The sequence below is a fragment of the Ambystoma mexicanum genome, chromosome 2p (genome assembly GCF_040938575.1).
Source record: "Ambystoma mexicanum isolate Mex_15411 chromosome 2p, UKY_AmexF1_1, whole genome shotgun sequence".
Classification (NCBI taxonomy): Eukaryota; Metazoa; Chordata; class Amphibia; order Caudata; family Ambystomatidae; genus Ambystoma; species Ambystoma mexicanum.
In genome coordinates this window covers 1394757395-1394781118 of record NC_090923.1, presented here as the reverse complement: position 1 = coordinate 1394781118, position 23724 = coordinate 1394757395, and the positions used below count along the sequence as shown (strand labels likewise).

Genomic DNA, 23724 nt, shown 5'->3' with positions numbered 1-23724 from the left:
TATGATGAGGTACCATGTTGGAACCTAGCTCCTGTGTCTTCATGGCTGCAGATAATGTGCAGGGTCACCTCAGTTGCTCACCTTGTCTGTGGCATCCTGAGGGTCGGGTCCTTCAACTTCGTGGGATCGGGAGCAGAGACCTTTCTTTATCTCCAGCTCGAGTCCAGCCTAGTGATCGTCAGAAGTGTTAGTTCTCTGGCAGAGACTGGAACTGCCTGTCTCAGCTGCAGATAGTTGTCAAAAGAACATGCTTCATCTGCAATCACTGGACATCCAACACCGGAACCTACAGTGAAGGTTGTTGTCCCCATTGGCTAGACCTAGGGTTATTGTCCGTTCTGATATGGGGTTGGAGCTGTATAAATGCCTGTTTTGCAGTCTCCCTGGTCCCCAATCAGTAACATTGTGAGTAAAGTCCTAACCTGCAGCTACCCTTGCCTTGCTTTTGGTGGTACAGCCTGGGCATAGGGATCTTGTCTGGGGTCCTCAGACTGGATTGGTATCTGCCCCATTACTTTGCAGGTAACCTACTTTTGATGTATTACAATATTATCACTGACTGAAACAACTACCACCACATTGAGCCCATGTCCATCACAAACGTGCATAAGATGTGTCTGGTGTCTGGGCGTCGAGCATATAACCGACGACTGTTGATCCTGTCAGTCGATGACAGGTAAGGCCGTTAAAGAGCGCAAAGCTAAACTGTCGGTGCGTAGGAATGTCCCCAAATCCCTGTCCACTCCATCTAAATTTGGGTCCTCCCACGAGTCGAGAGATTCCTCTCACAAAAAAAAATTTAAAAAAAGGTCCCACTCGAGGAGCAGACACTCCTCGTGGTCATCGAAAAGAAAATCGAAGAAAAGGCATAGATCACCTTCTTCTTCCTTATCTTCTTCCTCAGAAAGGGGCATAGTCTGCCCAACAAAATCTTCCACCAAAGAGGAGTGGGAACTCTTTAGGAAGATGATGTGCAAAATCTTCGAGGATCAGGCCCTGTCCTCCTCGAAACATAAGAAAAGTGATCATGCTACGGTCGATGACAAGCTTGAGGCCAAGGGAAAACACCGCGCGCCCTCGAGCCCGGGTCACAAGCCTAAGACTACTCGAGAGTCTTCGAAATCGTTGAAGAAACCGTCGAGCCGAGGGTTAAGTACCTCGAAGCACAAGACCCAAGTCAAGCCATCGACGCCTGACATCGACACCATCAAGGCAGATACATAAAAAATTGACGCTGATTGTACAGTCTTCGACGCCCTATCAAATGATACCCCTCCATGTGCTGGATACTCCAAGTATTCAAAAAGATACTAACATACCTGAATGTTTCATTTCAGAAGAGACCAGTGTTAGGGAATTACATGACTCCCTACAAACAGCTAATGGGGTAGACACCTCTGCAGAACTAGATTTTGGTAAACCGGACCCGGCTGATCTTGCAGAAGCCTAATGTCCAGAGTGGTTGAATTCCTGGAATGGAGTAGACCAGCTCCTGCTTTTGAACAAGATGACCTGACTGACATATTGGACAAAGGTCCTCAATATGACTTTATATTATCATTCCATGTGGCTCTGCAAAACAGGGTTGCAGCAAACTGAGAGGATCCACAGTCCAGCCCGGTAGTAAACAAAAATCTGACAAAAAAAGTGACCCTGGCTACCTGTCAATACATCCAACTCCGGAAAGCCTAGTAGTACAAGCAGCTACATCTGCCACAAAGCAAGATGCATACCCAACCATACCCCCTGATAAGGATGACCAGCGCATTGATTCTCAGGCAAAGAAAGTATTTTCTGCTAGCAGCATGGCTTTAAAGTCTGCTAATTCCACATGTGCCCTTAAAAAGTTTACATTCACCCTGTGGCACTGCATAGTGATGGCGGCTGATCACATCCCTGAGGGTGAGGAAAGAGACGGCTTCGTGAACCTGATAATGGATGGCAAAGAGACCATGTGTGAGTCTCTGCAATCACGTCTGGACACTGCTGACAGCATCAGCAGGGCCATGGTGGCAAGCACTGTCATACGCAGATTTGCATTATTGAGGAAGTCAGGATTTGCACCTGATGTACAATCCAGACTCCTTAACATGTTCTTTGACGGCTCCCATTTATTTGTAAATAAGGCTGACGAAAGCCTTGAAAAGCTGCAGACCTCAAAGGCGGCAGCCAAGTCCTTAAGTGCCGCAGTCAGGCAGCCACAGCCATTTCACTTCAGCAGATCATCTTGGAGGGGGTAGGTCTTTATGCTACTACTGCTCAGTTGTAGAGCGAGAGAACAGGCTGGCAAGGAGGACAGAGCAGATTCCCTCGTGGTGGAGGAGGGAGAGGTGCAAAGCCCGCCCAAGCAGCGGTGTCTTTACCATCAGCTGCTAATTTAGCCACCCCAAAACCACTCCGAGGTCTTGACTCATGACACCCCGGTGGGAAGGCAGACTATCACAGCATCTGAAAGAATGGCTTGGTATTACTTCGGATGCATGGACACTGGAAACAGTAGCCCAAGGTGACTGCCTCCTCTTTATACAAAGACCCTGGGATCATCCACCGGGAAACCATTTGCTAAATGTTCCAGATCCATTCTTGTTGCAGGAAATGTTGATCCTCTTAGAGAAAGGTGCTTTAGAACCAGTTCCTGTGATGGAGAGGAACAGAGGATGGTATTCTCCCTATTTCCTAATATCCAAAGGAGGACGGAGGACTGAGACCTATCTTGGAATTGAGATACTTGAACAAGTTCTCAGGAAGGACAAGTTCAAGATGGTCATACTTTCTCATATCCTTCAGGCCCTCCAGCTCTAGGATTGGATGATTACGTTGGACCTTCAGGATGCTTACTTTCATGTGCCAATCCATCACGAGCACAGGAAGTACCGGAGGATCGCCATTGGCGGTTCTCATTATCAGTTTCGAGTTCTGCCATTCGGGCTGACTTCATCAAGTTAATAGCAGTGGTGGAAGCAAGTCTCAGGAGAGGGGGGGGTGGGGTTCACGTCTACCCCTACCTGGACTATTGGCTGATCAGGGCACGTTCACCCGAACGGGCCCAAGAACATCTCAGTATCACCTGCCACTCCGTCCACAGACTGGGCTTCTCCCCTCAATTATAAGAAGGATCACATGATACCATCTCAGAGACTCCAGTTTATTGGAGCAGTCCTGGATGCATCCTTGGGGAAAAGCCTTGCCACCCAAGGTGAGGGCAGGGCTAAAAACATTTTGCAGATGGTCACCAAATTCCAGAGTGCCCAGCGTCTTCCAGCCTTTGACTTTTTGAGGTTGCTCAGCCTCATGGCATCCTGCATTTTTCTGGTAGTCTTGGGAGGATAGCTCAGGGGCAACATGCTCGCCTTGGAAGCAAGACGACATGGAGCAACACAGGTTCAATCCCCGGGTCCGCGCTTAGAAACCTCTGGGTATTAAGCGCGTTACAAATAACCTATCATATCATACCAGATGCTCGCCTGAGAATGAGATCTCTTTAATGGGCTCTCTGAACACAGTGGTCCCAATTCTCAGACAGGATGTCAGACCTCCTTCAGGTTCAGAGCCGAGTCTCACAGGACCTTCTGTGGAGGGCCTGCGAGGACAACATTCTGAAAGGAGAACCTTTTTGGCAACCATGGCCAGAGATAACAGTAGTGACGGATGCCTCACTCACGGGGTGGGGAGCCCACGCCAACAATCTGACAATCAACAGTCATTGGTCTCCGTTGGAGTCCAAACTACACATCAACCTTTTAGAGCTGAGGGCAATCAGACCAGCGCTGAGGGCCTTTCTGCCCTCTGTACAGGGAAAGAATGTCCTGATAATGATGGACAACACAGTGGCCATGTACTACCTCAAGAAGCGAGGAGGCATTGGGTCACAAACCACTGTGCAGAGAAGCAATGCAGCTCTGATTCTGGGCAATTGAAGGAGTTTCTCTATCGGCGGTTCACCTAGCTGGAGCGAAGAACGCGACAGCGGACACTCTGAGCAGGCAGAGCACAGTCTACCACGAGTGGGAACTAGCTCAGGAAGTCCTTCAAGAGATTTTCACCCTTTGGGCAATGTCATGATGCCCGCTTCCGGGGAGCCGGTTCAAGCCCTGCGTCCCCGAAAGCGGACATCCAGTCCCCAAGGAAGGACCCAGCAACCCCATTTAGGGGCCCTTTGGGAGTGTCCTGGCGCCTATGGCGCCAGGCTCATAAAAGACATCAGTCCTGGCACCATAGGCGCCAGGCTCATTATGGGAGTGCTTGGGTGCATTTACCTGATGCAGACCATGCTGCAGGATCCCGGCCTCCTTGAGGCCTGAAAGGAACTACTTTACCTGTGGGACTAATTTACCATCCGGGCGTGGTCGGGGAAGGATACATACCTGATTGGAGGAAGGATACATACCTGGAACTTCTTCCAAGGCTATTTAAACCCCACCCGAAAAGCCACACGTGCTTCGCGTTGTTCTGCATCTAGCAGCTGGACGCTCACCGTGTCTGCTCCTGCATCCTCACTTCTGCCACGCCTGCCAGCATCCTGAATCACCTGCAAAGGAAGAGAAGAAGAGAACAGAAGAAGGAAAAGTCCTTACCTGCTAAAACCGCATCCCAGAGACATCTCGCCGACAATCCTGAAAAGGAAGACTTTTATTTAAAAGCTCATCGCGTTGATCGCTGCAGCGCCGCATTCCACTCACCTTTACTGGGCGCCTCCATGTTCAGCAGTGATCATCCGGATTCGCAGACACGCCCCAGCGCCTAGGGAGAAAAAGACCAGAACAAAAGGTGAGAGAGAGAAGGGAATAAGGAAAGCTAAATCTCCATGTTAAGACTTACCTGCTGATTCATTCCCTCTCCATTTCGGGTCCGCGCCGCATCCTGGCATTTCCGGACCCCGGCCCCTAAGGGGAAAAAGAGACATCAGCGTTAATGAGCGAATGAAAAGACATCATCAAAAAACGCTCATTAAAGACTTACCTGATTTCTACAAGGATTTCACCTCTCATCTCGGGTCGGTGCCTGTTCCCCGGCATTCCGTACCCCGGCCCCTATGGGGAAAAAGACACTAGCATTAGTACATTAATGCATAGACACAAGGGGAACCTATTATCAAAAAAACTTACCTGGAAGCCAAGCAAGTTTGGTTCTCACCAATCCGAAAATCCAGTGAAGTAACTGGATACCAACGCGCCCCTGCATCAGAAGCAGGATGGAGAGCTCGTCCTTCCAGACCCTAAGGTGAGACGCTACGAGGAATCACAGAAGGGTTTCGAGGAGGGTGAGAGGGGAAAGTGGGAGGCCGATTGCATTACCCCGCAGACAGTTAATCCCCTATTTTCGCCTACAGAAGGATACTTCTGTGAGCCAGACAAGCCAGATTTGGGGGCCCGGTCCAGTCCGTCTTCCGAACCCTGCGCATCACCTTAGAAGAGGTCACAGCAGCGCGAACCAGGCCAGCGCCTCCGTGGGAGTCAGATGAGCGTTACAGAACGCAAAGCCTTCCTACAAATTCCCACCCAGGCGCTATGGAAAGTTCTGAGACTGATCAGTTGGCCCAATTACTGGGGGAATTACGGGCCGAAGTACATGCCGCTCGTCAAGAGACTAATGCCCTCAGGAGTGAATTAATAATATCAAAGGAAAGAACTGATGACCTGGCCAGACAGCTTTTGCAAGGTCAAGCTGGGCAAACTCCTCTACCTGGTTCCGGAGGGAACCCCGCTCCTGTGGTTTCCAGTAACCCTGTGCAGATTAATCTACCTGGAAACATGCCGCTGGCCCCACCCGAACGCTTTGCTGGGGACCCCAAACGATTTGCCGTATTCATGAATCAGTGTCGTTTGCACTTCCTATGCAGACCTGGGGCCTTCCCTAATGATCAGACCAAGGTAGCCTTTGTATTGTCATATCTCAGCGGCTGCGCTGCCGATTGGTCAGTTCCACTGGTTACTCAAGATGACCCGATTCTCCGTGATTTTCAAAGGTTTCAAGCAAGCATGGAAAGGTTATTTGCTCGACACTCTCAGGGGCAGGCTCTGGATGACGAACTTCTATCCCTGCGACAGGACAATCAGGACCTCCTATCCTATATTGCAACCTTTAATAGACTAATTGTGGAAACGGGATGGCCAGAGGATAAAAGAGTCACGTTGTTTTATCGAGGCCTACGCGGAGAACTTAAAGATGTCTTGGCCCAAGTTGTAAATCCGCCCCAAGAATGCACAGAGTATATAGACTTAGTGGTCCAATTGGATCACAGACTTCAAAACAGAAAAGCAGATCGGTCCAGGTTTGAGACCCGGGTGTTGGTCAAGACCCATGCTAATCCCAAGGGAGTTGATGTCTCTGAGCCTATGCAAATTGGAGGGGTTAAAGGACCCTTAACTCAAAAGGAACATGAAAGGAGGCGGCAGTTAAAATTATGTCTTTATTGTGGGAATTCTGGACACTTTCTACGAGATTGCCCGGCAAAACCGCCCCGAAAGGCGGTAGGAGCCGCTGATAAAAACCATGAAGACTCTGTTTCGGGAAACGACTCCGCCCGACAAGTGTAGGGGTCCGCTTGCCGAGCTTGAAAACTAACTCTCAGACCTTGCATTTCATTGTGCCAATGGTTCTCTTAGATCCAGAACAGCCTAAGCGGTTGCATGCAATTAAGGCATACATCGATAGTGGGGCTATTGGAAACTATGTGGATCGTGAATTGGTCTCTAGGATTAACCTCCCTCTCCGTCCTAAAACCAGCAAAGATGTCATCACCACAGTCGATGGAACTGAAATTGCCTCTGGACCGGTAACACATTCCACTACTGAGGTGACTCGTATTGGTCCCGACGGCCATCGGGAGGGTGTTGTGTTTGATGTAATCAAGGCTCCACAGTTTCAGGTTATTCTTGGAATCCCTTGGTTAGAGACACATAATCCTCGAATTGATTGGCGAGCTAAGAGAATAACCTTCCCGGATTGTACACAAACCTGCTACCCAGAAAACCTGAAGATTAATCTAGCATCTGTAACCTCAGCCTCCATGCAACTACCTCCGGAATACCAAGACTTTCAGGACGTCTTCCAAAAGGAACAGGCCAACACGTTACCTCCTCACAGATCGTACGATTGCCAAATCGATCTGGTGCCTGGTGCACAACCCCCTTGTAGCAGGATTTATGCCCTTACCGAACCTGAGAATCTGCATTTGAGACAATATTTGGATCAATACCTAGCTAATGGTTTTATTCGCCCGTCAAAGTCCCCGGCATCCTTGGCTTTGTTCTTCGTGCCCAAAAAAGAAGGCGACCTTAGAACTTGTATTGATTACCGCGCATTGAACCAGATAACGGTTAAAAACCGTTATCCTCTGCCTCTGATCCCTGAACTCCTTGACCAGGTGAAGGACGCTTGCATATACACCAAGTTAGATCTCCGGGGGGCTTATCATCTTCTGGTACGAGTTAAAGAAGGCTACGAATGGAAAACTGCCTTCCGTACTAAATACAGATTATTCGAGTACCAGGTGATGCCTTTCGGATTGTGTAACGCACCGGCTGCCTTCCAATACTTCATGAATGATGTCCTTCGGGAACTCATCGATGTTTGTGTTGTCGTATATATCGATGACATTCTGGTGTACTCCTCTTTGGAATCTGATCACAGAAAACACGTCAGGGCAGTACTTGAAAAACTACGCCAACACAAACTATTTGCTAAATTGGAGAAATGTGTTTTCCATACCACAGAAGTCGAGTTTCTAGGTTTCATCCTGACACCCAAAGGAGTCCGAATGGACTCAAGAAAAGTGGATGCCATCCTCAAATGGCCATCACCTAGCTCTGTAAAAGGGGTTCAAAGCATGCTCGGCTTTGCCAATTTCTATCGCAGGTTTATCCTGGAATTTTCACGCGTGGTACAACCCATTACTGCACTCTTGAGGAAAAAAAAACGTTCTGAATGGTCTGAAGAAGCCGAGCAGGCCTTTCAGGATTTAAAAGCTAAGTTTACCTCCGCACCTATACTGAAACATCCGTGTCCAGATCTCCCTTATGTCGTCGAGACTGACGCATCCAGCCTAGCCATGGGAGCTGTCCTGTCCCAAAGAGATCCCGAAACCAACCAACTGCATCTCGTAGCATTTTGGTCCAGAAAATTCTCGGCACCCGAGGTTAATTATGCAATCACGGACAAAGAACTGTTAGCCATTAAGTCCGCTTTTAAAGCCTGGCGGCATTATCTGCTTGGCGCTCGACATACCATAACAGTGATCACTGATCACCGGAATTTACAGTATTTGAAAACTGCCAAGGCTCAGTCATCACGGCAGCTCCGATGGGCTTTGTTTTTCGCTGAATTTGATTTCGTGATTACCTATCGACCTGGCTGCAAGAATGGCAAAGCAGATGCCTTATCCCGAATTGGAATGGGAGAATCTGATACAAACTCGGAACCAGTACCAATAATTCCCGAACAGAGGATTCTAGGCATGACTTCGTTACAGACGCTTGAAGACATTCAAGCCAGAGTGAAACAACTCCTGGATCCTACAACCTTACAGGATTGGATACAAAAGGGACCAGACTTTACCATAGATAATGGTTTACCTTATTTCCAAGGACGCTTATTCCTGCCACATAAGGAATAACACGAACTAGTTATTTCCGGTTATCATGATACATTAATAGAGGGACACCCCGGTATTGCCAAGACAGAGGAAAAGGTGAAACGACAATTTTGGTGGCCCTCTTGGCAAAAAAATGTTAAATCTTTTGTGATGTCCTGTGGTGTTTGCGCCCAAAATAAAAGTCAAAAGAAAAGACCAGCCGGTCTCCTTCAACCTCTAGACATACCGCCAGCACCCTGGCACACCCTATCAATGGATTTTATTACGGACCTGCCTCCTTGTTCGGGGTACAATACTATTCTGGTAATTGTGGATTTGTTTTCCAAAATGGCCCACTTTATTCCTTTGAAAGGTTTACCTTCAGCTTCTGTCCTAGCCAAAGAATTCCTCGAAAATATTGTTCGGCTACATGGATTCCCTTCTATACTAATCTCTGACCGGGGAAGCCAATTCATTTCCCACTTCTGGCGCAAATGTTGTCAAATGGCGCAGGTCGACGTAAGATTATCGACCAGTCACCACCCTCAGACCGATGGTCAGACCGAGAGGACAAATCAGACCCTTGAGCAGTACTTACGGTGTATGTTACAGCAATCTGAAAGCAACTGGAAAGACCTTCTTTGGATAGCCGAATACGCATATAATAATTCGGTACACACTGGAACTGGCCAGAGTCATTTTTATACTTTGTTTGGGCATCACCCTCGAACCTCAAACCTTGACTCACCTCGGAATGCCTGCAGTAGAACATCTGCATTCTACAATTACCCAAGCCTTTAAAGAGGCAACTACACATTTACAACAAGCCAAGAGAAAATACAAGGAGAATGCTGATTTACATCGGAGTGAAGCACCTCCGTATCAGATTGGGGACCAAGTGTGGTTAGCTACCAGACATTTACCACTCAAAGGTCCTCGAACTTTTAACCCAAAATATCTGGGACCTTATTCTATTACGGCAATAATTAACCCAGTGGCTGTTAAACTTGATTTACCAGCTAGTATGCAAATTCACCCTGTTTTTCATGTGTCACTTCTGAAACCAGTGGTACCCGGAACCCGACTACTCAAACCTCCAGAACCTATCCTAATAGATGGGGAGCCCGAATTCGAAGTGAAGACCATTTTAGACTCAAAAATGTTTAGGTCAAAACTGTTCTACCTAATTGATTAGAAGGGGTACGGACCTCAGGAGAGGTCGTGGGAACCCCGCGACCATGTGCATGCACCTCGATTAGTCAGGAAATTCCACAGACTCTTCCCAGACAAACCAAAACCCCCGGAGGGAACAACCTTGGGAGGGGCCTTGGGTTGGGGGGGGGGGGGGGGGAGTGCTGTCATGATGCCCGCTTCCAGGGAGCCGGTTCAAGCCCTGCGTCCCCGAAAGCGGACATCCAGTCCCCAAGGAAGGACCCAGCAACCCCATATAGGGGCCCTTTGGACAGTGTCCTGGCGCCTATGGCGCCAGGCTCATAAAAGACATCAGTCCTGGCGCCATAGGCGCCAGGCTCATTATGGGAGTGCTCGGGTGCATTTACCTGATGCAGACCATGCTGCAGGATCCCGGCCTCCTTGAGGCCTGAAAGGAACTACTTTACCTGTGGGACTAATTTACCATCCGGGCGTGGTCGGGGAAGGATACATACCTGATTGGAGGAAGGATACATACCTGGAACTTCTTCCAAGGCTATTTAAACCCCACCCGAACAGCCACACGTGCTTCGCGTTGTTCTGCATCTAGCAGCTGGACGCTCACCGTGTCTGCTCCTGCATCCTGACTTCTGCCACGCCTGCCAGCATCCTGAATCACCTGCAAAGGAAGAGAAGAAGAGAACAGAAGAAGGAAAAGTCCTTACCTGCTAAAACCGCATCCCAGAGACATCTCGCCGACAATCCTGAAAAGGAAGACTTTTATTTAAAAGCGCATCGCGTTGATCGCTGCAGGGCCGCATTCCACTCACCTTTACAGGGCGCCTCCATGTTCAGCAGCGATCATCCGGATTCGCAGTCACGCCCCAGCGCCTAGGGAGAAAAAGACCGGAACAAAAGGTGAGAGAGAGAAGGGAATAAGGAAAGCTAAATCTCCATGTTAAGACTTACCTGCTGATTCATTCCCACTCCATTTCGGGTCCGCGCCGCATCCTGGCATTTCCGGACCCCGGCCACTAAGGGGAAAAAGAGACATCAGCATTAATGAGCGAATGAAAAGACATTACCAAAAAACGCTCATTAAAGACTTACCTGATTTCTACAAGGATTTCACCTCTCATCTCGGGTCGGTGCCTGTTTCCCGGCATTCCGTACCCCGGCCCCTATGGAGAAAAAGACACCAGCATTAGTACATTAATGCATGGACACAACGGGAACCTCTTATCAAAAAAACTTACCTGGAAGCCAAGCAAGTTTGGTTCTCACCAATCCGAAAATCCAGTGAAGTAACTGGATACCAACACGCCCGTGCATCAGAAGCAGGATGGAGAGCTCGTCCTTCCAGACCCTAAGGTGAGACGCTACGAGGAATCACAGAAGGGTTTCGAGGAGGGTGAGAGGGGAAAGTGGGAGGCCGATTGCATTACCCCGCAGACAGTTAATCCCCTATTTTCGCCTACAGAAGGATACTTCTGTGAGCCAGACAAGCCAGATTTGGGGGCCCGGTCCAGTCCGTCTTCCGAACCCTGCGCATCACCTTAGAACAGGTCACAGCAGCGCGAACCAGGCCAGCGCCTCCGTGGGAGTCAGGTGAGCGTTACAGGAAACCCCTCAAGTGGATGTGTTCGTGACCAGTGTCAACCGGAAGTGTGAACTGTTCTGCTCCATGGAATTTCCCCCAAGAGGAGCTCTAGTGGACTGGGAGTTTCCACTCCTGTACGCGTTACCTCCAGTCCCCATAATTCCTCAGGTGATCAGGAGGTTGATAAAGTTTGGGAAATCCATGATCCTAATTGCCACGGATTGGGCCTGGAGGATGTGGTACCCGGACCTTCTGGACATGTCCATCTGCCCTCCAATACGTCTTCCACAAAGAGAGGGCCTTCTCTCGCGAGAGGAGGGTTGGGTTCGCCACCCAGAGGTCAAGACACTCGGCCTTCACGCATGGTTTCTGAGAGGCTGTGGTACAAGGATTGGGACCTCCCGCATGACGTAATGGAGATGTTGCTTTCGGCCAGAAGGCCAGCTACAAAATCCTTATACCGCTGCCTTTGGAACAAGTTCAGCAGCTCATTTAGGGAAAAGGCAATGGACCCTGTAAGGAAGGCATGGTATTAAACGGTGAAGACAGACACAAATGATCACAGTTCAAGGGTGTTTATTGAACTTCAATGGGTTGGTTGAACGCCTATCTAATCCTAAATCTAAGGATGGGAGCAAGCTACGACCATCAACTAATAATAACGCAGTCCTAGTGGCGTCTCTGTCAAGATAAAAGGGGCTATACTTATAAACCTATTGCCAATCCTTCTAAATACAAAATGTGTGGGACAACAATGTAGACAAAAGAAAAGTGTTAAAGAAATGATATGTCAGGATAGTTGAGCTGTTGGCTTCCCTTCCCCACGTTTTCAGCCTCGGACAAGGCGCCACGTTTGAGCTTCACACACACTCTGGCTTCTTGGCCACGAGGTAACAGTTCAAAGCAGAGGGATCAGCGCCTTCTGCCAAAGTCTCTCTCCCAATAACAGTCTCTTATTGCAGATGGCCGGACATAACAAACTAACACCATAGTTCCTTTCTTATCAGGATTTTCACAATCACAGGTTCGCAATTGGTCTCCCTCGTTCGGGCTCAGACCCCTTTGCATCAAAAACCAGAGACTTTCGTTTGTGCAATGGGTTTTGCTTAAACCGTCGCAGGACCACTACGATTCACGCCAATTCTTATTCTTTATCTTTTACTTTCATTTTGGCCACTTCTGGGCTGCACATGTTACAGAGACCTTTGATTGAGCGCACTTGCTCTGCCAGACCACTCTGTCACGATTATTGTATCTTCTTTGCTACAGTTCAAACATCCGTCATCTATTAGGCTGTCCGCGCATCTTTCATCACACGCGTTCAGCAATCTTTATCCTTGCTCTTTGTATGCAATGTTGTCGCTTGCAACCTTGACTTCAACACAGACCGGTCTTGAATTGGTTTCCTCAACTCACCAGCTGTGTTGATCTTTCTTTGATCTTGGAGCCAAGGACGGTACCACAGCGGCTGCTGCTTTTCTCCTACTCGAAGGGCCCCGGTATCTCTGATACGCAATACAGGATTCTTCAGTCTGTTTTCTTGGCCTTATGCTCTGAAATCCGAAGATGTCTAGAAAGTAACGGCTGTCTGCCGGAAAGGTCAAGGATATCTCCCTCCTTGTGCACCCTTTGTGGTTTTCCGTCTTTCTTCCCTTGTTCGGCTGCCATCTCGAAACTGCTGTTCCTTTGCGTGCTTTGCCTCGCTCAGAGTGTGCTCTCGTTCTCTGCCTTTTATATGTGTGGGGAAGTTTAATCGAAGTCAGGTGTAAATGATTACCAGTAATTGCCTGACCTTGCTTGACCATGGTAGTGGGACATGTCAGGTACACGGCTCAGGTGTGAGTCTAATTTCTCCCAGAGCGGGCTGTCCATGTGAAAGTGTTTGTGCAGGAAACTGGGAGGGGGCAGAGTTTCCATATATCCCACTGGGTAGGATGGGGTAAAGGTGTTGCAGGGAAGTGAGGGATACCGCGTCCTGCCATCAGGTGTCCCACTCCTGCTTCCCGAAGGACCCCTCACCCAGGTGATCCTCCCACACTGGTCCACCCCCAGGGTCTGGATCCAAAGGCGATGGCTGTGCCCTGGCCACCTTACCGAGAGAGACCCCCCTGGGGACTAGCGGGTGAGACGCCTTCTGGTTTCTCACAACCCTTTTTAATGCGATACACCTATGGTGTTATCTTTTCTACTACATTTGGCAAATCTGGGGCTCCAGATTGGAACAATCAAGGGTTATCCAGCAGCGCTTTCCATATTCAAGCGCACCTTGGAAGAGGCATCCTACTTCAGAAAACCCTTAATAATTAAATTTCTTAAAGGACTTACAAATGTGTTTCCTCCTAAACCATTCCAAATGCCAACTTGGGACCTTAACTTGGTTTTAAATATTTTTACATGCGCTCCTTTCGAGCCACTGCATTCCTGTCCTTTAAGGCTGCTAACTTACAAAACTATTTTGTTAGTAGCGATAACATCAGTCCGTAGGGTGAGTTGCAGGCATTATCTTGTAAACCTCTGTTTACCACTTTTTACAAAGATATAGTTGTCATTAAGGTGAAACCCTCTTGTCTACCTAAGATTGTGTCCGATTACCATTTAGCACAGAAAATTGTGCTTCCGGCCTTCTATCCTCCACCTCATCATGGCAAGGAAGAGGAAAGATTCCATAGATTCGATCCTAGCAGAGCTCTAAACTTTTATATTTCAAGGATGGCAAAGTTGCGACAGCACTACCAACGTTTCATTGGTTATACAGGACACAAACTAGGTTTGTCAATTACCAAACAGACCCTATCCAGATCGATCATACTGGCTATTTCGGAGTGCTACAGACTAGCTGGGAAAGATCCCCCAGAAGGTTTAAGGGCTCATTCCTCTAGGGGCATGGCAACTTCCTCTGCCGTTCAGAGTGGAGTTCCGATAAAGGACATCTGCGGGTCAGCTACCTTCCACACGTTCACACAACATTCTTGTTTAAACACTTCCAGCAATGAAGGAACATTTGGGAAGGCATTCTGTGCTCCATTCTGGACAAACAGTAACTCTCAATTCTTACTCCCTCCTCCAAAAGAACATAATACTGCTTTGGGAGTCTATCATAAAACGAGGAATACGTGGGAGGACACAATCCATTCGAAGAACAAGTTACTTAACCATGCCAACGTTCTTTTGACTGGATGTTCCTCCCACATATTCCTCATCGCCCCCCCAACCTTCCTCACTGTAGAATTTCCAAGCATTACACCTTGCGCTCTTCTAAGGTCTGATAATTTAAAGGCACTTATGAAGGCCGGTATGTCTGCATTTGGGTGGCGAAAAAACAGAACTGAAGCCAACGGGCGCTGCACGTGGTATATGTACTCGACAGTGATGTCAGTTGAGATGGAAACCCTCGAGGGACATCGAGTCAACTGTCTCGACGGACAGCGCCCTCTGCCGAGAGAATTTATTTTCCAAAGCAGCTGAAGCTGGAAACAAAGATATCATAAGATGATACGCGGGAGGAACATCCAGTGGAAGGAACGTTACCATGGGTAAGTAACTTGTTCATCTATTTCTTACTTGTATTCTAGCTTACATCACCTGGGTTTTTAAATATATGTGTGTATTTCTATACTTGCTTGTGTGGACTATCAATTGCATGGCAAACCACATCAGGTTACTGATTTCCTTAGTGTGAGCCACACTACTCGGCTTTGTTGTCAAGTGGGAGTTTGGTTAGACTGTAAAACCTTTGCAGGTACACTAAGGTTGGATTCCCATAACCCTAAACCAGAAGTGCTTCGAAGAACCTCCTTACACCACAGCACACTGGTTGGGCTAACCCTATTGCACACTGATTGGTATGGATGACTTTGCACATTAGTTGAGTAGATGTCATAAAGCATTAGTTGCACATATACTATGCAGTCTTTGATCAGGTGGGTGGACACCATTGCAGACTGGCTTTCAAAAGGGTATGTAGCACGTATTTGTTATGTTCCTAAAGGTTTATGTTGTCTTGCAAAAAGTTGGATATGGTTATTTTTATTTCACATATATTATTTTGCTTTAAATATTTGTAATGTAATGGGCATTTATACTGCACGTGTTACCTATCATACTGTTGTGCCAGTGTTGAGGCTTGTCCAAGTGGATATTTCGTATTCTACTCATGCCAGGATTTCCAGATATGTCGTTGGTGGGAAGAGGAGGTGGTAAACTGGATGCATATTTCATAAAAGCTGCAATGCACATGACAAGAAAGTCCAGGGAATGGGGCTCAAAGAGTTGGGGACCAGGTTTTCAAGAGTTTGCATAAAAGGAGCCGGTTGATGGTTTCTCTAAGCTGCTGTTTATTGGGAGGGAGTTTCAGAGTAAGGCAGTTCTAACAGTGAAACATCTGCCAACCATGGTGCAGCATCTGAAAGAGGCAGTTGGACAGTTTCATGTGGGAAGTCTTTCGGGTTTGAAAGGGTAGATGATATTGGACAAATATGTAGTTGCAGTGGCACAGAGAGCCCTACGAGTGTGGAGACACATGTTGAATTGTCATCTCTGTTTAATAGGGACCAGGTGAAAGAAGCCAGAGAATAGGTCACACATGGGCTCAATGATGGTCATTTGTTTGAAATCTGACTGCACCCTTTTATAAGTGAACGATATACTGTGAGGTTAACCCTAAGTCTGTCAGTCAACCTCCTTGTATGTGGTTTGCTGTGCTTGGGTATGAGTTCTGTGTTTGAGTGTCTGCGTTCGAATGTAGGGACTGCAAGCCTTCATATACATGCTTATTTTTCCATTCAGGCAGTCCCCACCGGAGCAGCGTGCCACCTTCACCAGTATACAGCAACGAGGATGTTATCCTGTGCCAGCTGACTCACACAGTGCCTTGCGCACATCAGAAGCCAATCACAGCGTTGAAAGCTGCAGCTGGGCGGCTGGTGACTGGCAGCCAAGATCACACACTCAGAGTGAGTGCTCAGTTGTTCAAGTCTTTGGTGGGTGGGGGAAGAGGTTGTGTGGGACGGTAAGGGTGTACATGTGTCGGCATTTACAATAAGGATCCTACTCCCAAGAGTCGGTGCTCCTTTTCAGATTTCTTGATGAAGGGTTCAGGAAGAAGGAAGTGTGATGTTTTGTGAGTAAGCCTGATTATTAGTAACAAGTGAACAGGAACCTATATCCCTGCTGGATGGGCAGCAGTATCATTTGGAGTCAGTGGGTATATTTTTAGCTTCACTCCTCTTCTATATACATTTCTCTCATTATGATTTCTAAAGGACTCTTTCCTCCCACGGATTCCTCATCTTTGATATTGATCTCCCAGCGTAGCTGCTCTTCAAAAACTTTAACGCCACCGGGGGGGGGGGGGGGGCACACGTTGGTCTGCCTGATGACGCTATGTGCCCATGCCGGACATGACATTGGGGCCAGTGTGTAAATAGAGGCGCCGCGCCCCATGACCTTAGTTCCTTTTTTTCTGCGCTCTCTGCTCGCTTTAGGAACACTACTCTAAAATCTTGTTCATTTTATCAAATATTTCTCTTACATTCTTCGAATTTGTCACAGTGCCAAATCCGACAAGGTCTTAGTGGTTCAAACCCTGCATAGATTGCGGGCATCAAATGTCAGTATCGGACCCTCACTGCATTGCCTCATCGTGCCAATTGATGCACCCGAAGGCGCTTCGTGAACGAGAAGCAAAACCTGTTACCTTCCTCCACAGGTGATAAGCATACCCATTCGAGATCACTGGGCGTGGCACCCAGGAACGGTCGCAGTCCCGAAGGACAACAATTTGAAAAAACATGTCAAGAGGTCGAGATCCCCTGATGGTTCTTCAAGGCATCCTTCTTCGTTGTCGAAGAAGAGGAGCCACCACTCCAAAGACGCCTTTGAGGAAGGGGATCTGCAGGTACCTTTTCCCACCCAGTCATATGCCCCAGAGGAATGTGAGTCGCTCAGATTGAAGATGCTTAACATCTTCACCAAGGCCCCAGCACCAGCTGCTTGCAAGTGCAGAATAACGCGAAGCGTCTGTCTTGGGGATCGGGGCACGCCCATTAGGGCCGGCTTACCAGCCACACCCTGCCACTCCTAGAGAAATCCATTAGCAGCCACACCCAAGAATACACTTGGGGCGGCTTAATGGATGCAATGTTCAAGGTTAATGCATCTGAAGTGCTATGTCCATAATAAAAGTCTTTCGGTGTTAAATGGATGTTCTTGTTTACTTTTGTTCATGAGCCTGGCGCCAAAGGTTCCAGGACACTGTCCACCCAGGTCTCCTGTGCATGCGACCCCTGCATGCCTGTGCCCCTGACTTCATGACCATGACAGTAAGACTGAGATCCTCCTCATTGGGGCACCTGCTCCCTCCTTTCCTCTCTCTCTGCCCGCCCACTCTGGGTCCTTTTCCTGCTCCTTCCTTCTTTGACTCCACCTTCTCCTTCTCTCCTCACATTTCTGACGTTTCTATGAAGTCAAACTATTGGCTGCACCTCCTCAGCGATATTCTTCCTTTTCTCACTTTCCACCAGAAGCTCACTATTTCCAGAGCTCTGGTCTTCTCTAGGCTAGACTACTGCAACTGCAACTTTCTAAATCTGCCTGCCTCTACTTTTTGACCTTTACAACTTATCCAGAACAGGACTGCAAGACTTGCCCTTGACCTCAAGCCCAGGGATTGTATCTTTTGTGAGAAACCTGAAGGTGTATCACTTACTAGTCCCAGTGGATCTGTCATCTAGGTGGCCAGGACACAGCCATTGCTATTGGATCCAGTTCCTGGGGGTGGACCAGTGTGGGAGGATCACCTGGATGGGGGGGTCTACGGGAGTAGAGCTGGGACATCGAAGGGCGAGACACAGTATCCCCTTCCTTATGACACCCTTTCCCCCATCCTGCCAAGTAGGATATTTAGAAACTCTACCCCTCCCCCTTTTCCAACATGAACACTTTCTGACACCGGGAGCTACAACGGACTAAGACCAGAACCATTTACCTGACATGTCGCAACACAAGGGTCAGGCAGAGTCAGGCAATTGCCGACAACTACACACACCTGACAGCCCTTTCCCTTAGCAATAGGGATAAAAGGCGGAGCACGACAGCACACTCTGAGCAAGGCCGAATGCATGAGTAAGCAGCTGTTCCAGGACGGCAGTTCAAATGGAGGAGGAAGGCGGCGAGACCTGAAAGGACGTCAAGGAGGGAGTTGCCCTTTTCCACCCAGACCCGCAAAGCCTCTGATAAAAGAAACATAATCTCGTGAATCGCAACTGGCGAATGGTGTGATGGATGTCAGCGGTACATGGAACCCTCCTGCACTGATAGCCAGGGCGGGGAGACGCGGTTGACATCGTGGTACTGTCCTTGACTCCAGCAGCAAAGAAGCGCCGAGTTCAGCACAGCCGGTGAGTCGGAAGAACCTGAGTGGGCCAGACTTTGTTAGACTCAAGGTTGCAGTGGTAACATTAAGAAGATTATGATACAAAGGTCTGTTGTGAACAAACTTGGTGCTGGAGATAGAGTGGGCCGGCGCCACGTGGGCGCTCCCTGTGAGGTCTCTGGCTGGTACCCGTGTCCGGAACAAAGAGACAGTGTTGAACTAAAAGGCTATTGAAACTAAACTACAAGTACCAAGACGCCATAGGGAAGGCCGACGTGAGGTGTCAGGGTGGTCATACTAGCATCAAGCCAAACCCCTTGTACAATTGAAAGTCCTTGAACACGTTGCTAATGTTTTGACCATTGGGAAAGTGTGAGGGAATTGTGAAACAGGCGTTTGCGCCCGGCTGAGGGGAACGGCGTGCGAACAGTGATTGTGTGAAGCCCGCCCTTGCCAAAGATGCTAAGAGTGACCCAGCGAGACGTGATCGCCCTTTCGGAAGTCTCTGTTTGGAATTGGCAAGTACTTTGGAAGGTCTGAGCCCGGATGAGGGGGACCTAACCACAACTAGATGGTTGTTTAAAAAGACATTGAGACTTTTAACTATAACAAGTAAAGAGTTTGTGCTTGAAAGGCGGTAGTGAACCCGACTGAGGGACGTCAAAAGCAAAACTAAAGGAAATGAATCTCATATTGTGAAGAAGCTAAGTGAACTACATTGTGACGACAAGTATCAACCCGACTGAGGGATGTGCACAGTGAGTGGTTGGTCTGAGCCTGACTGAGGGAGGCTGATGACTGAGAGAAGGATCGGAGCCCGGCTGAGGGGGATCCAATGGTCAAGGGTAATCACCTGACGTGAAGATTAGAAGGAACGTTTTGTTTTGTTGTTTTTGCATATCAGGCCCTCTGAAGCAAGAAACTTTGCATGAGAAGAGAATTGGGTACAAAAGACACTCATATGCTGGCACAATAAACCTGGAAACAGAATGTTGTATGGCATCCACCACCTTTTATCCCTGTGTTTCTACACAATTATCAGTCCTTGGACCATTGTGGTTGTGGTCTATCTGGCACATGTTAAATGCCAGGCTGTTACAAAATCAGCATGTGAGGATGGACCATCGGAAATCTCCTCCTCACTTCTGGTATTTGCCTCCCTAGAGGTGTACCATTCACATAACATCCCTGTACCAGCGCCTGAGGTTAATCATTGCTGTCAAGTGTAATCGAATTGCAAAGTGATACCAGACATGTCTGTGTAAGGGGTCACCCATAAAGTGGTCATGGGTACAGTTGGCTATATGCCTCACGTGCAGAAAGCTCATAAGGTAATCCTTTACTTACTGTCCCTTTGCTTCTTCTTTGTCACCACCTGCTTCACCCTCCACAGACAGCAGCTGGTAACTCTCACTTGCTGCCTTCTGCCAGAGCCACTTGCATTTATCCCCACAACTTTCTTATAGTCAAGTCTCAGCACCCTTCAACTGCCCATGACTCGCCATAACATCCTTCTGGATTGTAACCTCCTCCTTCTGAGCAAGATGGACAATTTCAACAACCCTTCACCCTGTTGGGAGGGTTTTTCAAAGTCTCTGGGATAGGACTTGGAAAGCCCAACCTAGGGTTAGCAAGGTTTCTTATAACCCAAGTTGAGCAAATGCACTCACTGTAGCAGCATGACCAAGCAGCAAGACTGAACCAAGGAGGAAGGGAGCATTGTTGTGTAGCACAGTTAACACTTAGCAGAACAGGTAAGTAAAAAACCCCCACAGGTAAATTGTAAAAAAAACTCTTATTACAACACTACAGTAAGGCACACTTTAACTATTATAAGGTAGGTAAAAATACATTTGCACATATATTCAAGTCCCGGTTGGTTACCCATATGGGTTACACACTACTTTTACAGTACTTTAGCAGAAAATTGACGGTTAATGCAAACTTTCAAAGTAGGGATCAAGTGATGTTATCTCACAGGTAGGCCCAATATCATATAATAAACTTTAGAAGTCCACCCTAGTCTATCCCACGTCTCTGAAGTGCTTTCAGTGATACCAAAATGTTCTAAAGGATGGAGGTGAGTAGTCTGCAGGACACACTTAGTTTAGGCAGGTACAGTACAAAGTGTAGTCAGTGCAGGCAATAGAAATCAATGGAAGACAAGGAGTTAAGAAGCCTTAAATCCAGATCTAGTTTGAAGAGGTGCAACTACCACCCATGGGATTCTAGAGGAGGAACCACAGAAGTACTGACTTGGACACCACCGCCCTGGGTCAGCCCCAGGTAGCGCTAAGGTAAGCAGGACTTTGTGCCCAATGCAAACCCTATTTGGAGGGTGTCGGGTCAATAGATGTAAGCAATCTCAGCCCCCCCAATCTCCCCAAAGGTTAGGAGTAGGTCCAGGCGATAGCGAATCGCTGGTAGAAGCAAGGCTCACCATTGAAGTTGTTAGGCAGAGTCGTCTGGTCATGAATTCAAGGTTGGTAACCCCTGGTTGTCATTGGAAGCCTCTTACGGCTTCAGATGGTAGGCTGGATACCTGGATTCGGTTCCACGATGAGGAGGGAACCCTTGAGGAGATCTTCATGGATGCACTCCTTGCATTGACCCCGGACAGGGTCAGTGGACACTCGGCCACTCAGCAGTCGAACTCTGGTCGTCCTGCAGGCCAGTTTCCTGGTGGAGGGTAACACAGCAGATTTCTAGAGTCAAGACAGAGCCTTGGAGAGGTCCATGTCGAGTTCCAGTCGTTAATGCAGCTGTAAGTCCTTGCACGGAAGCTGGCTAGTTTCGGTCCATGCAGGACAAATTCAGCTGTGCACGCTCCAGCGGCGGAAAATGGGAGACCAACCTGGAGCGGGATAGGTGACTGGTTGGTCCCATCAGTCTTGGGGAGGAAGGCGCCTCACAGAGGTCTTCTCTGTCGATCCAAAGGCTGAGGTGCATGATTCTGTGGTTTCTCCTGGTCCAGTACTGGTCACTGGTGCAGTCCTCCGGAGTCCCTCAGTCATCTTCTTCAGATCTCTTCTGGTTTAGTGGTCGACTCGTGTTCCTGGGTCCATCTAATCTCCTTACATCCTAGAAAAAGGGCACAGTGCGACCCCTGCCCTCCAGTAGGGACACTAGCAACATTCGAACTTTGAGCTGGCTGTCCAAATGGGGACAGCCATTATTCCAGAATCTTCCGCAGCGACAGACGATATCCTGGAGGAATATGTATTGGAGTCTGGGCGACCCCTCCCTATTTCTTGCCTGCACACACAAAGGGAAACCTTTGCAGGCTTTCTGCAAGAAACTCGCAAAGGTGCACGAACGGAAACGTCCATACCCCACCTGGTAAAGAGGGATGGCCAACAAAGGACAGGACACCATGAACATGACATAAAATGACAAGTGGGGCAATTTTGGGTATATGGTTCCCTTTAGTGCATTATCGCAGCTGCAGCAACCTTGATCGGTGCATTTGCAAAATGGAGTAAAAATAACTGCCATCAACCTGTTCAGGGGATGCCTTTAAAGTAACAATATTGTCACTTCCAACAAAATTAAGGGGATGCAAAGTGTCCCCACAGCCCTCCATGGAGGATGCTTGTGCTGCAAGGGCAACACATACCAGTCACAAAAAGGAGTTGACTACTCCTGCACTGTGGAGCCTACGGCACCACAGTGAACACAAAATGATATTGCAATAGGAACCCTAGGGGTCTCTGGCAGCATACTATCGATCGTGGGAGTGATGCTATAGGAAAGCCTGAGGCTCAAAAAGACTGGGGTAAGAGATCTCCCCTTTACTGGGCCCCTGTAAGAGGGGTCCACTTAACCCAAAACCAAAGTACATGCAGGAGGTGAGAGAGTCCAGCAGTAGTGCTGAGAGGCTCTGGGCAGAGAGGGAAAGATTTGCAAAAGAAAAATCTCCCTAACACTCTAGTTGACATCCACGGAGACGGCAGCAAACATTCTTAAAGAAGCAAATCCCAAAAAGCTCAAACTATGGTTTTAAGGAGGTAGTCAACTTAATTCCATCTTTTTGGCTCTGGCTAAATACTCTATTGAACATCGACTGAATACTTTGTCTTCTCTTTTGAATCTTATGCAAGAACTGGGGCAAACATAGACTGCATATTGCAAAAGTGAAGGGACTAAAGCATTGCCCGACAGCATTCTAGATAGAATATCAGATTACACTACATAGACCCACAAACGTTGTGCTTTCTTTACTGGCATGACTTTAAGAAATGCACAGTCCACCCTATTCACAAAGTGTGACCTGCATATTTCTGGTGGACTGTGCGCCAACACCAATATTGCACGATTCCAACATTATTGGCTTCCAGGTACTGATGGGTGGTGGAAAGGGCATTTCACAGTGTAAAGGTGGAACTGCTCGATGCAGCCCATTTTCCTGATTTGATGTTTAACCGCATCCCACCGGTACCCCTCTGCAACTATTTTAATTGTTGTTAAGTTTCTGGTGCTATGGGAAGAAATTAGTTTCTAGAGCATTTCACAGTGACAGACTTTCCTGTTTTTATTCCTATTTGATAGATAGAAATGCAAGTGACACGAAATTGTCACCATTGCTGTTCGTCTTTAATGAAATACAAAAGGAGAGAAAATACCCTTACATGCTTTGTGCCTTTTCCCGCTGTTGTTCCAAAAAGTTGCAAAGGATTGCTTTTATTTTCTGCTCATTACAAAGTGCATGAATTTCAGGTGTAATTTAAAATGTGCAGAAATTCCCACCCTGATTTGCACATTTGCAGATGGGGAGAAAAAGGCCCTCTACACACATGCTGATTCCCTTTGAGAAGACAACTGAGTTTTGTCTGACACAAACGCAGATTTGGTATGGCATCCCTTCATTTGTGCCAATAAACCCCTTCAGAATTGGGCCTCATGCATTTGTGTGCTGGATAGAAGTGATGAAGATGAGTAGAGGTGATAAGGGTGTTTTCCTATGGGAATGCTTGATGAACTCCCAACATCAGGTAGTGGAGACCCATATGGTTGGGGTAAAGGCAGTTA

General features: G+C 47.9%; 1 protein-coding gene across 2 annotated transcripts in view; it reads left to right on the top strand.

Moving 5' to 3' along the window:
• Window positions 1–23724, top strand: part of SCAP (SREBF chaperone) — a 1420607-nt gene that overhangs the window by 1269036 nt on the left and 127847 nt on the right. For both annotated transcript variants that reach the window (XM_069645830.1, XM_069645831.1), the window contains exon 20: window positions 16110–16276. In XM_069645830.1, coding sequence (XP_069501931.1) covers window positions 16110–16276 — 167 coding nt within the window. The remainder of the gene's footprint in view (window positions 1–16109; window positions 16277–23724) is intronic.